This window comes from Caretta caretta, chromosome 4 (assembly GCF_965140235.1).
Source record: "Caretta caretta isolate rCarCar2 chromosome 4, rCarCar1.hap1, whole genome shotgun sequence".
NCBI lineage: Eukaryota > Metazoa > Chordata > Testudines > Cheloniidae > Caretta > Caretta caretta.
The window spans coordinates 98859768-98876944 of NC_134209.1; the positions used below are offsets into that span (position 1 = coordinate 98859768).

At 42.7% G+C, this 17177-nt stretch overlaps 1 protein-coding gene across 2 annotated transcripts in view; it reads right to left on the minus strand.

Moving 5' to 3' along the window:
* Positions 1-17177, minus strand: part of TRMT9B (tRNA methyltransferase 9B (putative)) — a 41044-nt gene that overhangs the window by 6596 nt on the left and 17271 nt on the right. Inside the window, exons 2-3 of one of the 2 annotated variants that reach the window (XM_048848191.2) lie at positions 8902-9056; positions 2460-2633 (exon numbers count right to left, since the gene is read on the minus strand). In XM_048848191.2, the coding sequence (XP_048704148.1) occupies positions 2460-2633; positions 8902-9056 (329 nt within the window). Of the gene's footprint in view, positions 1-2459; positions 2634-8901; positions 9057-17177 lie in introns of those variants that run through there. The other variant, XM_048848193.2, reaches the window with a different exon arrangement.

Genomic DNA, 17177 nt, shown 5'->3' on the forward strand with positions numbered 1-17177 from the left:
TCACCTGTTCACAGCTACTAATGTATCACATAGTATAAGAGACAGACTGAGGTAGGCAAGGACCAAGACCACTTGGGGATTTACATGTGAAAGCCAACACCTTAAATTTCATCCAGAAATCCGCTGGTCACAGAGTACAGGAGTAATGTGCTTCTTACTGAGTTGCCATATTCTGAACTAGCCACAATTTCTGAATGGTTTTAAGGTGTAGTCCCATGTAAAGCACACTGCAATCATCATATGTGCATCCCAGTTAGTTGTGTCTTAATTTGTCAAAAAGCATGGGTAAGATGTGCAAATGAGTGTGCAACCTTCTTGCCAAGTGCTAATGATAAAACCCTATTGATGTTAACTGGTCAACTAGGAGCAGCTGAGGACACAATATTATGCCTAGTAACAAACAGTGAGCATGGTCCCTCAATCAGTGGTTCCTCCCCCCACCTTGTCAGTACTATCTCAGACTTACATAGATCAAGGCTCAACCAGCTTGCTTTCAACAAAATCCGAGTTTCTTAGACACTGAGATCGGATGACATAGAGTAGAGTGTATGTCTCATACTGAAGACATTTCAGGCCAATGGATATCTGATCTCTGTCTATCACAAGGAACAGATAATCAGCCAACACAACCAGTGCAGACAAGTCAGGGCTGTACAGCCCCAGGCAAGTTAATGGGGGAAAGGGAAGCCCAACAAAAAAAAAAAAAGAGAGAGGGCATTTTTATTTTGGTTGGGAAGCTAAGGGAGACATAGCACAGCTTAGGGAGTTCCTGCTAAATTTGCTCTTCCTCCAGACAGAGTTTTTGTACTGCTCTGAGACACTAGCTGCATGGATCAGGTCGTTCTAGCATTGCAGTGCCCAGCAGATTAGATAGATAGATAGATTAGAGAGAGAGCAAGCGCTCTGACCTGGCACCAGCTACCAACAGCCAGCCAAGACCTAAGGACAATTCCAAACCAGGGAACCACTGAGCCCTAGTGGAGTCAGGAGAGAGCTCTGCCACAACTAGGGATGAAGAACAAGTAAAGTGATTTTTGTTTAAGCTGGGCAACACTACAGCACCTGCAGACCCCATCTGAGGACTCACAACCTCAGCCATACCATCCACCTCAGGTAAGCATTAGGGAGGAGTTTGTGAGCATTAGGAGGTGAGGAATTGGCTTATTTATAAATGTTGGTTAATTATTAGTTAATCACTTCCTTCCCCAGATCCTATTTTCCTCTTCCTAATAAAGTTCTCTCCTCTGTTATGATGTTATTTGGGGAGTATTATCCCTTTTGCTGGGGTTTGCTTTAGTTACTTTATTGGGTTCTGTGTACTGGGCTTTACTCTCCTTGTCAGCTTGTAGTATTATCATGGATTTCTCAAGGGACAGCACCCTTTTTCTCAAGCATGGGGAGAAATCACTCTGAATGGAAACACCAGGCATCAAGAAAAGAACTCAGGACCCAGCCGGCACAAGGAGGGGAAAAAGCTACTCCAAATATTAGTGATATCAAGCACCTGGGAGAGAAGAGGACGGAAGCTTAAGACACACTTGGAAGGAGAGGGCTACAGTTTTTTCCATATTTCATTATTCTGATATAAGAACCTGTCAGCAGCTGTGTGGTGATAATATGGCAAACTACAACAGCATTGTAGGTTAGCACTAAAAACTTTGTAAAATAAATCCAGGGAAGAATATTGTTAAAAATGTCATCCAAAATGCCCTTCCCTCATCTGTTCCTCTTATATTTATACATACAGGAGGACATGGGTAATATAGTCAAAAAGAAAAGGAGTACTTGTGGCACCTTAGAGACTAACAAATTTATTTGAGCATAAGCTGTAGCTCACGAAAGCTTATGCTCAAATAAATTTGTTAGTCTCTGAGGTGCCACAAGTACTCCTTTTCTTTTTGCGAATACAGACTAACACGGCTGCTACTCTGAAAATAGTCAAAAATGAAACTCAACGGGACTTAGACATCTAAGTTCCTTAGGTGGTTTTGAACTTTTACCCCATGTCTGCTCCAGAAAAAATGTATATTCTTAACACACACTAGTTAAGGTGAGTTGTAGATTTAATATGTTGTTGGTCAAGGTAGACCCGGGGAGTGCGGGAAAGAGTTTGCTTTGACTAGCTACATGTTTTAAAACTACAACTTGACTTGCTTACACTAGGATTTTAACACACATTAGTTAAGGCACATTAAAAACAAACCTTTTTTTCTAGAATGTACAAGGCCACCAAAAATAAATGGTACTTCCCTAGTCAATGTCATTGTTATGAAATTAAACTGAATATATTTTCGTTCTGAAGTTTCCTATCATGAAACTCCATTTTATAAGATTTAAAAGATAGCTGCATGGTTTAAAAATAACCATGACAATGAGATATAAGAACCAACTGAAAAAACGATCCAAAATATTTCATGTTTATTTTGGAACAGAACAAACATTCTACTGTATTCTCTTACCTCCGATGGAGATAATTGCATTGAAGCACTGATCCCTAAGGGGAAGATTAAGGTTGTCACATACCGAGACTTCACAGCCTTTCTTCCTTGCAATCTTTATCAAAGGCTCACAGTAGTCACAGCCCAGATTAAACACCTGACTGTTGATATTGAGATACTTTCCAGTCCCACATCCTACAAAACAATAAGCTTTATTACACAGGAAGCAACCTATTATGAGATTCCTTCACCCCACTTCTCATCCCTCATGGAAAAGTGAAAACACTTGGTGCCAAAATACTCCTGTAAATCTTTTAATTTTAAAACCATCCTAGAAAATGCAATGATCCTGCTTCATTCCCACTGAAATCATTTTGTCTCTGTAAAATTATATATTCACATAATCAGACATGGAACGGTATCTACAACAGCAACATGAAAGCTTTGTAAATTCATGGCACAGTGGTACAGATCATCAATAAATCATGAACAAAATTAAAGGCCAAAATTCTCCTCTTTGATCCACAATGTATATATTTATTCAGTTCCTTCTGATGTCAATGGAAATTTTCTGCACACGCAACTGTGCCCAATTCCTCCCATACTAAAAACTAGACTGTGCAATGGATTTCTCTTTGGATGGGCTGGGGAGGTAGAGGAGAAAGGAATCCTCCCCCAACAAGCCATGGACTACTCTGCAGGGCAGTTGCTACTGCACACATCCCTAATGCAGCCCCTTCATGAGGAGTGAGGGAGCAAACAGGAGGATCAATGAAGCAGCAGCTCCTTCAGCCCTCTCCCTGATCTCCACCCTGTAGCCACTGTTGAGCTAAGCTCCATGTCATATATGCCCCCCTCCAGAAACCTAGGAATATTGCCCTGCGTGCAACAGTTCTACTGCTAGTGAGACATCTGTGGTTGCAGAGGAAAGGGCAGGATTTGCCCCACACTGCTGAATACGGATCTGCAGCACAGACGAGACAGGACAATTTTACTCTCCAAACACAGACTTGAAAATGACCGAAGTTCAATGGTTTCTATGCAACAAAGAACTATTTCAGTGTTACAGCCACATCCTCTTTCTGTTATTATTGTGATCATTCACAACTGCACATTTGTATGTGTAATGGGCATCTATAGAATGTGTCTTCTACCTGGAAGTATGTTGAGAAATATTTAAGGATCAGTGCTGTTCTACACTGAAATATTCCAGAGTGCTCTTCAATACCATATGCATTACAGGCACTTTTCAAAATTAGATTAAGAAACATTCAGCACCGTTATGGGTCAGTGGTAGAGAATAGTATCTGAAAGTTTACACCCTGGAGGCAGGGGAACAGCTAGGCAAAGAGAACCATTTTATTCTTAGTAATTCAATTTAAAGGCCTGAGTTATCTTTAGAAACAGCACTGCAGCTTGCAGCCCTGCTGCTTTCATTGATGATAATGTGCAACATTATCTACAAAGACAGCACAGTAACTGTGAGAGAACAGCAGAACACTCAAAGTGGTAAAAAAGAGCACATTGCTAAAGCAAAAATCCAGCATTATTCCTAAGAATGGTGCTCAAGAGAAATGAAAGACACTAATATATTAAAGCAGTTCAAAGAAAATATGAGATGAAAAATTAAGATATGCATGTTAATAAGAGAGGGGGAGTTGTTAAATCAGAACAAAAGTATAATTGATTATTATGTTTGTAGCAGTAACACTCAATTAAAATGTAAATTGTGTGTATATTGATTAAAATGCTTTAATTCAGTTATTTGACAGGTAGTTTTTGCAGAAGAGTTTTTATAATCTCAGTGCATACTCTGGAATAAGGGAACCAAAAATACTGTTGTGCTACCAACAAATGCTTCTGTTGTAATAATTGTGAGCCTGACTAGTGGAAAGTGAGTGGAGGTTCATGAATTACTACAATGACCTGTTATATAAAATTGTTTAAGAAAAGATGTAAGAAGGAGACAGAAAGACTGAATTACTTTAAACAGAACATTTTTACTGATACCAGTCAACTACTTTGTTAAGAGTACGGACTGGTAAAAAATAGGAATAAGGGACAGGAAATCAATGGACCAAATTGGTGCTTCAGAAATTAGGCCTCATAGTTGGGCAAAATAATTAGAGGATGGCCCAATCCACCCATTAAACCCTTAAACAGAGGCTTGAGGGAGAACAAGGAACTTTTACCATCACAGCAGCTGCAGCAGCAGGATTGTTGCCATGACATCAGATCTTAATAGCCTACGGGGAAGACGGACCACCATCACGTCATCAGTGAGGATCCCAGCCTGATACATGTGAGATCCCGCTCTGTCTCCCTTCCCTCGTGTGTCCCTTTCCGTTCCCCCTTATATTCCTCCTGTTCTACCTCTCTCTTGGCTTTTTGCCTGACCCTGAAATCAACTGTATTGCACAGCATCAGCATGGAGAGATGAGATGGTCAATCCAGCTCTGCTCGCCTGAGAAGGACCAGTGAAGCTGAGATGATGTCCCTGATCAGAAAGGTGAGCTAGGATCCAGAACAACAGCTGTCGTGGCTGATCAGCCAGCCCAATGCATCCATCAGTGACTGAGCAGCCACCCTATATCCTCAAAACCTCAACAAAAGCTGTATTTCCCCTAGCGTCTGTCAGCTTTTCGAAAGCGGGACGGTGACTATCATTCCCAACTAAGATTTGAACAACAGAACTAACTCTTTCTTCCCCACCAAGAAGGACTGTTTGGCAGAATAAGAGACTCTAACCCTATATTCACCCTCTTCAAAAGAGCATTTGATAGGTTTTAAGTTTGTTTTGCATCATCACTCAATTTCAGTTTCAAAGCTTTTTGCCTTGTTTTGTTTCTTTTCCTTTTGTGTGTTTTTATTGGTAAGTTTCTAACCTTTGGCATGAATTTTATAGTATGTTTGCCATGGTACTAAGCAGACTGAGGTCTTTATATAAGCACCAAACCACGAACCTTCTTTAACACTGTTTAATGTTGGACAGTGACAGGGTCATGTAAATACCTTTGACTCTTTGGGCCCTTTATTCCATCTAAATGAATACAACAGTTCAAATTTCCACATCAGAATGCAACTTAATATTTCTAACCCTTCTAGTGCCCCATGATACTGTATGTACATGGTATTAATTTGTAATAGTATTTAGTAATAAGGCAATAAGCGGGAGTTCCTTTTTATGAAGCTGTAACAAGGAACAGTCAGCATGGATTCACCCAGGGAAGGTCATGCCTGACTAATCTAATCACCTTCTATGATGAGATGCCTTCTATGATGCACTATAAGGTGGGTAGAAAGTTGGCTAGATTGTCAGGCTCAACGGGTAGTGATCAATGGCTCCATGTCTAGTTGGCAGCCGGTGTCAAGTGGAGTGCCCCAGGGGTCGGTCCTGGGGCCGTTTTTGTTCAATATCTTCATAAATGATCTGGAGGATGGTGTGGATTGCACTCTCAGCAAATTTGCGGATGATACTAAACTGGGAGGAGTGGTAGATACGCTGGAGGGCAGGGATAGGATACAGAGGGACCTAGACAAATTGGAGGATTGGGCCAAAAGAAATCTGATGAGGTTCAATAAGGATAAGTGCAGAGTCCTGCACTTAGGACGGAAGAACCCAATGCACAGCTACAGACTAGGGACCGAATGGCTAGGCAGCAGTTCTGTGGAAAAGGACCTAGGGGTGACAGTGGACGAGAAGCTGGATATGAGTCAGCAGTGTGCCCTTGTTGCCAAGAAGGCCAATGACATTTTGGGATGTATAAGTAGGGGCATAGCGAGCAGATCGAGGGACATGATCGTCCCCCTCTATTCGACATTGGTGAGGCCTCATCTGGAGTACTGTGTCCAGTTTTGGGCCCCACACTACAAGAAGGATGTGGATAAATTGGAGAGAGTCCAGCGAAGGGCAACAAAAATGATTAGGGGTCTGGAACACATGACTTATGAGGAGAGACTGAGGGAACTGGGATTGTTTAGTCTGCAGAAGAGAAGAATGAGGAGGGATTTGATAGCTGCTTTCAACTACCTGAGAGGTGGTTCCAGAGAGGATGGTTCTAGACTATTCTCAGTGGTAGAAGAGGAAAGGACAAGGAGTAATGGTCTCAAGTTGCAGTGGGGGAGGTTTAGGTTGGATATTAGGAAAAACTTTTTCACTAGGAGGGTGGTGAAACACTGGAATGCGTTACCTAGGGAGGTGGTAGAATCTCCTTCCTTAGAAGTTTTTAAGGTCAGGCTTGACAAAGCCCTGGCTGGGATGATTTAATTGGGGATTGGTCCTGCTTTGAGCAGGGGATTGGACTAGATGACCTCCTGAGGTCCCTTCCAACCCTGATATTCTATGATTCTATGATAGGTCAGCCACCTCACATGCACGCCTCATGGCGGGGATGTCTCTGCAGTGCCCTGCCTCAGTTTACCCCTTGGTTCCTCAATAAACTTAAAAAGAGGCTTTCATAAGTGTAGTAACAGCCCTTCTTGAAGTCTGATTTTATTCACAAAGTTCCAAAACAAACTCAAGAAGCTCTTAAGCAAGGCACAGCCCCTCCCCCCTGAGGTACTGTGTCTTACTGCTCTCTAAGGCACTGGAAAAAACACAAGGCCTGCCCTCCCTTCTTTGTCTCTCCCCAAAAGGAAAACAAAACTTCCAGCTGGGTCTTTCTACCCAGCCATAACTCCCTTCCTCTGGGATGACTGCAGGAGAGACTCGCTTCCTGCAACTTTACTCTGCCATCCCTCTTGGCTATTTCACAGGTCTCTGTGTTTCTACCCCCTCAGAGGCCTGGTTCAGTCACATGACCACCTGTCACATGCCTCGATTCATACTCTCCACCCAAGGAGGTAAATAGCTGGGTCACAGGTGGGCTGAGACCTATCTCCCTTTAGAAGGGCCAGCCACCATGTGACAGAAGCAATAATCAATTTGTATGTAAACAAATTACAAGGTCAGAGGCTGAGTAAGTTATCCTAATGAAGGTACAATATAAGGATCATGGACCAAGGGACATCCCATCCTATTATCATTAGTATGCTATGTGTAAAACAAACAAACAAAAGTTTTTAACAAAGAATGTCCTGTTAAATAAAAATTATTTCAGCATTCTAGGCTATCAATTAACATATCTACTCTCAAAAGCATTCAAATATTTAAAAGAAGAAAAAAATGAATACATAAAAGTACTCTGAGATCTCTGTGATTAGGACCCGTACAAAAAACATGAACTCCACCACGAACTCCTTTCCCAGTTTTGCCTGAAACTACTGGTTAGTTATGCATCTCAGAGAGAACTCACACCAGGTGAATTGCTCATAAATATGCTCAGGACAGACAGAAATACTGACCTGTTCATCTGGAAACTATATTCTTAGTACCTTAACTGGTGCATTTGTGTGGCACTTATGCCAGATCCTCTAAGGTAGTTAGTCACCTAACTCCCACTGGCACCTAACTACCTTTGAGAATCTGGACCTGACTCTCTAGCCTAATGTGCAGGGCCTCCCCTTTGGATGACATGATGTCCAGGAGACACTAGAGCAAAGTAAAAAGTGTCCACAGGTTTAGTTTCAAGCTTTTGCAAAGTGAAAAGACATTATAACTGAAAATTGTGCTGGCACAAGGCAAAACAAAATAAAACCCTAAACTCTACACAAGGTCTGGATCTTTTAGGCATCATAAACCCTGGCTTGATTAAAATATACACAGAAGTACTCTTAAGTACATCAGGCCATGCTCAGGGGTACTATTATGCTCACTTTGTAGGCATGTGCCTTCACTGTCAGGGGTATTGTAGCCTGGAGCACGACATCACAGCACCACTCAGGCTTCGTTCCCACCATCAATAGTGTAGGGAGTGACTCGCCCATCCCAGCTGGGCTCCAATCCCACTGTTGCTCCCACTGGCATCATTGCACTGGGCCTGAGGCGACCTGCCAGGCAGACAGCCTGGAGGTATGAGCAGGGGTGGGGGTCAGCAGTACTGCTCCCACCAGAAGCGGGGCTGGAGCTCAGGGAGAGGCAGGCCTGGGCACGGCCTCCCTGTGGGAAGGGTTGCAACCTCACAAGCCTGGGCCCTCTCTGACATCCCCATTCCTTCCTTGGAGCCCCCATCCCCACACACATTGAATTGGGAGGCTACATCCGCCCCTGGTTTTCCTCAGTTTGGGAAAGGCCATTACGTTTGAAATACTGAAAAGGTGAACTTCACACTGTTTTAGAAAGCAAACAGTATGTATTTTGGTAAAGAGTAGACATGTAAAGGGGAAGTTTTGATCTGATAGAGCAATATGATATGTGATAACACATTCCTCTCAATTTTCTTTGATTTTCGGGGACTGTATGTCCATTACCTCATATGTTGTTAAGAATATCCCTACACACTAGATTTCAAGGACAAGTATGATAAACATAATGCGTAAAACAAATGATGACAGGATTTTTCATTCAATAAATACAGTAACTTACCTATATCAGCAATGAGACTGCCAGGCTTTTGCTCCAACAGAAACTGACGAACACGAGGCCATGCTTTGCTTTGCAGGTCATTAAAACAGGAGGCTGTGCTTTCATACACACTATGTACATGCTGATTTTCCAGCTGAGTAGCCTCATGTTCCATCCTGAACACAGCATAAGACACAACAGACAAATATTACATACAGAACTGAAATTGTAGTAGCAGAGGTTGTAAATGTTTGTAGTATTTGACAACTCATGCCTCTATACATTCACATTTATAAAATTATAAGACTCCTTTATAAAATGCCTTTTCATCACATAGGGTCAGTTACTGTGCCACTGAAGTCAGTGGGAGTTTTTCCTTTGACTTCAGTGGGTATAGGATTATGCCCAAAGAGCATCCCGCAATAACATGTGTACCAGTATTCATATTTACAGGATAATTTTACCAATGAAACGCAGGCATCTATGGGGTGGAACACATCAGAGGTTTCACAATGCACAACAACATTACACAATAGTTTAGGGCACAAAGTAAAGAATACTGTATCCAATTGAAACTGCAGGTAAATTTAGGTGGGCAGAATATAATTACCTGAATTGAAATTTGGCCAGGACATTGACACCAACACCCTTTAACCATGTGTAACGCCGACAGATCCCGGTCGTCGGCAGGCGGGATCAAACCAGGAACCTCTGGAGCTTAGTGCATGAGCCTCTACTGCATGAGCGAAAAGCCAACTGTCTGTTAGCTAAGGCTGTAAAGCAAACTCATCAATCTCTCTCTCTAAGTGGTCTCGGTGCCATTAGATGGGACAGAACACCACACCTAGGAGGTGTGCGGATTACATACTTCCCGTAGCTGAGGAGCGCATCCCGAGCTTCAGAGTCTTCCCAGTTGAAATCCCAGATGAGCCCCCCACTTGTAAGGCAGACAGACCCACCTCTGGAGCTTAGTGCATGAGCCTCTACTGCTGGGGTGGGCAAACTTTTTGGCCTGAGGGCCACACTCGGGTTGCAAAACTGCATGGAGGGCTAGGTAGGGAAGGCTGTGTCTCCCCAAACAGCCCGGCCCCCGCCCCCATCTGCCCACTCCCACTTCCCGCCCCCTGACTGCCCCCCTCAGAACTCCCGACCCATCCAACTCCCCCTGCTCCTTGTCCCCTAACCTCCCCCTTGCTGGGACCCCCCCACCCCTAACCACCCCCGGGACCCCACCCCCTATCCAACCCTCCTGCCCAACCCCCCTGCTTCCAGTCCCCTGACTGCCCCGACCCCTATCCACACCCCTGCCCCCTGACAGACCCCCCAGGACTCCCACATTTATCCAACCCCCTCCCCGTTCCCCATCCCCTGACCGCCCTCCAGAACCTCTGCCCTATCCAACCGCCCCCTGCTCCCTTTCCCCAACTGCCCTGACCCCTATCCACACCCCCACCCCTAACCGCCCCCTGGGACCCCACCCCCTATCCAATGCCCCCTGCTCCCTGTCCCCTGACTGCCCCCCGGAAACCCCCGCCCCTTATCCAACCACCCGGCCCTGGCCCCCTTATCATGCCGCTCAGAGCAGCATGTCTGGCAGCCGTGCCCCCAGGCCGGAGCCAGACACGCTGCAGCGCTGCTTGGCAGTAGCACGCAACCCTGCTGCCCAGAGCGCTGCCCACGCGGCGGTGTAGCTGTGGGGGAGGGGCTGGGGGCTACCCTCCCCAGCTGGGAGCTCAAGGACTGGGCAGGACGGTCCTTTGTGGGCTGGATGTGGCCTGCGGGCCGTAGTTTGCCCAATTCTGCTCTACCACGTAAGCTAAAAGCCATATGGCTCTTCGCTAAGGTTATAAAGCAAACTCATTAATCTCTCTCTCTAAGTGGTCTCGGTGCCACTAGATGGGACAGAACACCACACCCAGGAGGTGTGTGGGTTACACATGCAAAAAAGGGCAATCTCTAATGGTCTAGAGCTAGTTGGAAAATTTTCGTCAAAACAAAGTTTCAACAAAAATTATGATTTTTTTCCATTTTCTACCGAGTTTAGTAAGGACCTCAGTATAATGACTCATCTGGAAGATGGCACCTTTAACAGCACAGTGCTCCTAAGGCCATGCTGGATGGGTACAGAGTCAGAGATAAGGACCTCCACTGAATCATCGCCATTACTTTTTTACTTTTTCTTGAGGTTCTTCAATCCAAGTATCCACCAGGCCATCCTTCTTTATCTCCTGAGGCCTGATGAGATTACAGGCCAAGATGTTATGGTTGCAAGCATTTATATGGCATTCTTCATATTTACTCACATTACTGATGGCCTAGTCAGAAATTACTCCTCCACATCAGAAAAACAGGACTCATTAATCCTGGAGTGTTTTTATCCAAGTTGCCAGCAGAAACTAAAGCCTGAAGATCTCCCCTGAAGAATCAAGTAATATATTGTATAGATGAAAATACCAAAGTGATTCATTTGGTTGCATTTGAAAATCTCAGAAGCCACACTTGACACTTGACGTATAACACATTCCTCTGGATTTTCAGGTACTGTTTATTTCTGGAATCACCTTCTACCTATCCTCTTTAATGTTGCAATAACTTATTAAGAGGCAGGATTGAAACAGCAAAACAAAATGGTATGTGAAATAATGTAAATTATTTAAGGCCCCAATCCTGCAACACTTTACACGTGTTCTAAACTTTGAGTGTGTAAGTAGCCCCATTGGCTTCAATGGTATTTGTGTGCTTAAAATTAAGCACATACGTGTGTGTTTACAAGATTGGAGCCTAACTCTTCATCTATTTTATCTGTTTTTTTGGCCTCTGGTATGCAGGAGCTTAGGCTGGATGATCATAGTATTTAATCACTATGACTCTCTCTTCAAACCATTTACATTTACAGTCTTCAGAACCCTCACTTTCCTCATTTCTTAAATAGTCCATAATTTTTTGTAACTAACTGTTAAAGAATTGTCCCAGGTTTAACTATCAGAGCATAAAACAACATTTTTACAACTTTTCAGCATCATTTTACAATACTTTAATTTGCTTTCAATTAACATGCATTTAGTGCCATTTTGAGGTGGTACAAAACTGTAACAAATCTGAGAAACAGTGACTTATGCAGAAGTGCATTGTAATGAAGCATAGACATAAAAGGATGTAGCATATATTAGGGTTTATTGACTCTGTATTTCTTCAGAGTGCCATTTCAAGTAACATTGTTGAGTACATTAGGCTGGGTTACTTTCAGTAATTCAAAATTAGTTATTCATATACTCTTTCTAAAACCCAAATATTTTCTCTCAATACTGTTAAATAAAACAGGTCAGTTATGTTTTATCTTCTTTTCAGTCTACTGCTTTCTCTTCCTTTACCTCAAAAGATCTATTTTATTTTACTTCCTCATTGCCTGAAGTCTTCCTTCTCCATTCGTAAGTCAAGCTCCAAAGGCTTTTAATCATTTTCCTTTGTCCTTCAGTGTACTCCTTGCTCTCTGTTTTATATTTGAGGCTCAGTTACATTGTGTTCAGTGTATCTAACTGTCCTTATCTTCCTTCTTGAAGCCTTTTCTTCTATTCCTGAAGTTCTCAAACAAAAATGAAATGTTTTCAACTGTTCAAATTAAATTCAAACACCCTGAAGAACTGCCAGTTTATACCAACAATACAATTAATTAGCTCATTTGAAGGTTAAATCAGTTGTTTCACGTAATACCAAAGTCAACATGAGCTTAAGCTAGTGGGTGATAAAAACTATAGTTTTAATTAATAAGCACAAAATTTCACTTTAACTAAGATATCTCAATTTAATTCTCATGTAGGATGAGGTTTAGTTTTGTTTCTTACCCAGTGAATTACAAAACTAGTAGGTGAAAGTGAAGCTGCTCAAGAACATAGGAGCTGGAAGAAGGGGTGTTCGGGGTGCTGCCGCACCCCCTGGCTTGAAGTAGTTTCCATCATGTACAGCAGTGGTGAGAACCTGCGGCCCACGGGCTGCACGCAGCCCATCAGGGAATCAGCTAGCGGGCCATGAGCTGCAGGCGGTCATGCCTCCAGACGGTCAATGTAAACAAACTGTCTTGTGGCCCACCAACGGATTACCCTGACGGGCTGCGTACAACCTGAGGGCCGCAGGTTGCCCACCACTGATCTACAGGGTTTACAGTTTGGTTAAATGGCTCTCAGCACTTCCACTATAAATATTGTTCCAGCACCCTGGCTCAAGAGAACATGTGGAAAAGTTTCTTGGGCTCCATTTTAGGCCTGATCCAAAGCCCATGTGGAGCCAATGGGAGGTTTTCCACTGATTTTGATGGGCTGTGGAACAGGTCCTGTTAAAGCAGCCACACCCAACCCCAAAACAGCATCACCAATAAGTGAAGCTGTTAGGTGTCATTTATCCTATCTATTTCCTTTTCAGCTCTCCTATTCGCTGTAATTGGTTTTGACTTTTCTCCTATACTGGACATCTACAGGTTTCCCTGTACCTGGTAGAAGTGAATTTATTAAAACTGCTGCATCCCATATTGCTAAGCTTTACATTTATCTTCGATTTGGGGTTCTGAAGCTGCTAGAGCACTTTATTTTTCAGTTATGACTAGTAGCTTACATCACATCCAGTGGAAAAGTGCTGTGTTAAGAATGAGATCACAGAGAGGTGATCACTACTTAGCTATTATGGCTATGGGCATGAAAGGAAATCTAAGATAGTGTGAATAGGTTCCCAGGGTCTTCATTTAATTTATGTATGCAGGGGAAATCTCACTTCCACTACATCAGATGGCAGGTTGAGAGATAAGAGTATCTCTCTGAGCCTTTTTCAGCTACCATTAACCACTGATAGGTAACTGGATAGATAGGTAGCTGAACGAAACTCAAACGCCTTTGCTCTCCTCCACATTCCATTTCTCTGCTTTCACTTTTTAATTACACATCCCCCATGTGCCTCTTTATTTTCAGAGTGGTAGCTGTGTTAGTCTGTGTCAGCAAAAAGAACGAGGAGTCCTTGTGGCACCTTAGAGACTAACAAATTTATTTGGGCATACGCTTTCGTGGGCTAGAACCCACTTCATCAGATGCATCACGAAAGCTTATGCCTAAATAAATTTGTTAGTCTCTAAGGTGCCACAAGGACTCCTCGTTTTTTTTCTTTATTTTCTGTATTCCTTCCCTTGCATCACAAAGAGCAGCTACAACTCTTCTAGTTCTAGTTCTTCTATTTTTCCATTAACATTTTGAAACTTTTTCGATAACTAATTTGTCAAGAATTCAGCTCTAAAAAAACCCTTGCTGCTTGCAAGTGTACTATTGACCAAATGCAAATTCTAGTATTCTACAAAGAGAGAGAATTAGAATTTCCCCCTCACTCTAGAATCCCCATGTTAGAGAATTACGTATTTTATAAATACAGCCTACTAACATTTAGAATTATAAAAGAAAATCCACTTATTTAAATAACATGTCAGAGTGTTGTGACTTAAAGAATATAGAATCACAGAAATTAAAGATGAAAAAGACAGATTAGGGTATTTAAACTATCACTTGCCAAAGCAAGGTACCCTAGAATTTCAAGTACTTTTGACCAGCATTGTTTAAAATGTCTTCAGGGTTGGGCCTTCCACCACTTCCTTTTGGAGACTATTCCACAGTGTAATGGTTTTCATAATCAAGACATGTATATTCTGTCTGAAACATGATTTTGGAGCCAGTGTTGGAATGCCACAAGAAGTTCCAGCCCTCACGTGATTTCTAGTCCTGCCCAGGTAAAAATCCTTTTCCCTGGCTAACTTCCCACTTGCTCAACTTCCTAGGAACAGCAGCCAATGAGAGCTGCTGAAGGAGGCAGGCAGAGATTGTCCCCAGCCCTCAGGAGCCCAGAGGAGGTTTTAAGTAGAAGAAGGAGGAGAGTGAGCAGACAACACCATTCTCACAGGAGGAGAAGGGGAAAGAGGAAGCAAAAAGAGTCCAGCAGTTCGGAGTGCCTCTGTTCCCTCCTTCCTTCCTGTGAAAAAATATCTGCCCTCTGCTCATCCCTCCCCTCTCCATCCCTGCAACACCAAGTCTGGGAAGAGGAAGATGGAGCAAGGGAGTGAAGAACCTCTGGAGCTTCCACCCTGGAGGTAGCTACAGAGATGTCCTTTTCTGCCCCTCCCCTACCGGGGAGAGGAGAATGAAGAACCCCTGGAGAGGCAGGAGAATCAGAGGACAGGGAGCAGAAGTGGGGCTGGGGAACCAAAATTGATATGTGGCTGGGGAGTGCATAATTAATTGCTTGGATGGGACATGGGCAGATGTAGGGCTAGTTGGGGGACAGAACTGCTCAACCGTTAATGGTAGCCATCAAAAGGCCTACTAGAGACCAGCAAGGTAAGGTTGTCAAGGTCACCTATACACTGTGATCTCCTGGGCTCCACACAAACATAAAATACCTTGTCAAAATATACAGTTCAACCCCCTCCAAAATCTCCTTGCAGTCCTCTCAACAACCAACCACAAAGCCCACAATTTCCTCTCCAGCTTCCTGGAGTCTCTCAGCTTCTTGAGGTAGGAGGAAGCACCACCTTGCCTTCTCACTCCCTTACTCTAGAGCACAATCTATTGTACTCCTTTTCATGATGACTGCAAAAACCAAACATCCCTCACCACAACCATCAAAGAGAAGCTCATTCTTTGTGTTTATTATTCACAATGACTACTCCCATTATATTGGAAAAGAAAGAAAGATCAACAAAACCCGTAAGAGTATTATCACATACTAAATTGTTTCCTGGTATTAACCATTATGAAAAAATACCTTTATTAGTAGTAAATGAAACAATGAGGCAAAATCCTAATAATCCCACAGAGAATGGTTAAATCAATTGTAATCCAGGTTGTGAGCACTTGAGCAAAACTGAAGGCTGTGCATTTCTGGGAGATTACTGCTTGCATCAGGTGCATTAACCACCCATAAACTGTAATAACCCCCCGCAAAATTCATTGCCAGAAGCATCTTGGAAAGAAATGTTTAGACATACACATTTCCTCAGTACTACTTTACTGAAGCCTTGATCCTGCACTCCTTATTCAGACAAAATTCCCATTGATTTCAATAGGAATTTGCAACAATTTGAGCCTGGAGTTTTAAAGCTATTTCATGACTTGAATTATTCAAAGGATTCATATAACCTTGCAGTTACTATATTTTTGTTTATTAAAGAGAGAGAGGGAGAGAGAGAGAGAATCTCAACCTGTGCATGGAAGGATAAAAAGCATTCTGAGTCTTCTTTGAAGCTGTTGGTCTAATTAAAAGTTTATTTCCTGCCAATGAATTGTAATAACTTGAATGAATACAGCATACAGCATATCTTGTGTGATTCAAGTGATAATATCTGCTACTTCCTACCCACTATCATATTCACATTTTGTTAATTTTGTTCTTGCTTCTCATGCTTTGTTTTCCAGTCCAGTGAAAACTATTAAATATTAACTGCAGTACATGGAATTTTGTTGTACATTTAGGACTATGTTCAGACTTCTTGATCTTGTGTTTAGGTATCTCTAATTACTTTGCCTAAGCCCTGCATATCTAGAAAGTTACACTGTATGAGACGTGAACAGCTCAGCACTAATTCTGTCGGTGAACATGGGTATCAGCTACTTTTCACCTACTGTGACAAAGGTACAAACATTTAAAACCACTTAGAAGGCAGCTCTTATCCACAAAAGTTGTGCAGCCTTTTTTGAGCTGCCGCCTCTCTATATTATCCCATCTAAAGGCCTATTCCATCGACTTTCCATCGACTTCAATGAGAATTGTATAGGAGCCTAAAAAGCTGAGACTGGCAGCAATATGGAACAGCTGAGCATCCTGACATAAAGTCTTAAGAGGGTTCTTTCCTACTGATGTTCTGCACATCTGAAAAACTCTGTCGTAGGTTATTCACTGATGTACATCTTTGGGATGAGGCTAAAAACTCTTGGTTTCACTCCAGTTTTGTGTGGATTTTTGTGTGCCCTTGTGTTACGACTGCATATCTTAGGATTTGTGTTGTTTCCTCACTGAAAGTTAATATAAATTGTCTTGTTTTTTTATAATCTTGCTTCATTTATTCTTATATTAAGGCTCACAGAATCCTTCAATGTTATTATTATTTATATGATGGTAGTACCCACAATGTACTAGGTCCTGTACAAATTCATGGAAAGATGTAGTCCCATATCTAGCTTCCATTAATGCTTACCATCCCCTGGAAATATGGGACGGACCCAACTACCTCACATATTCCCACAGGAGCTGTCTGTGTCCCAGGCCAGTTGTTC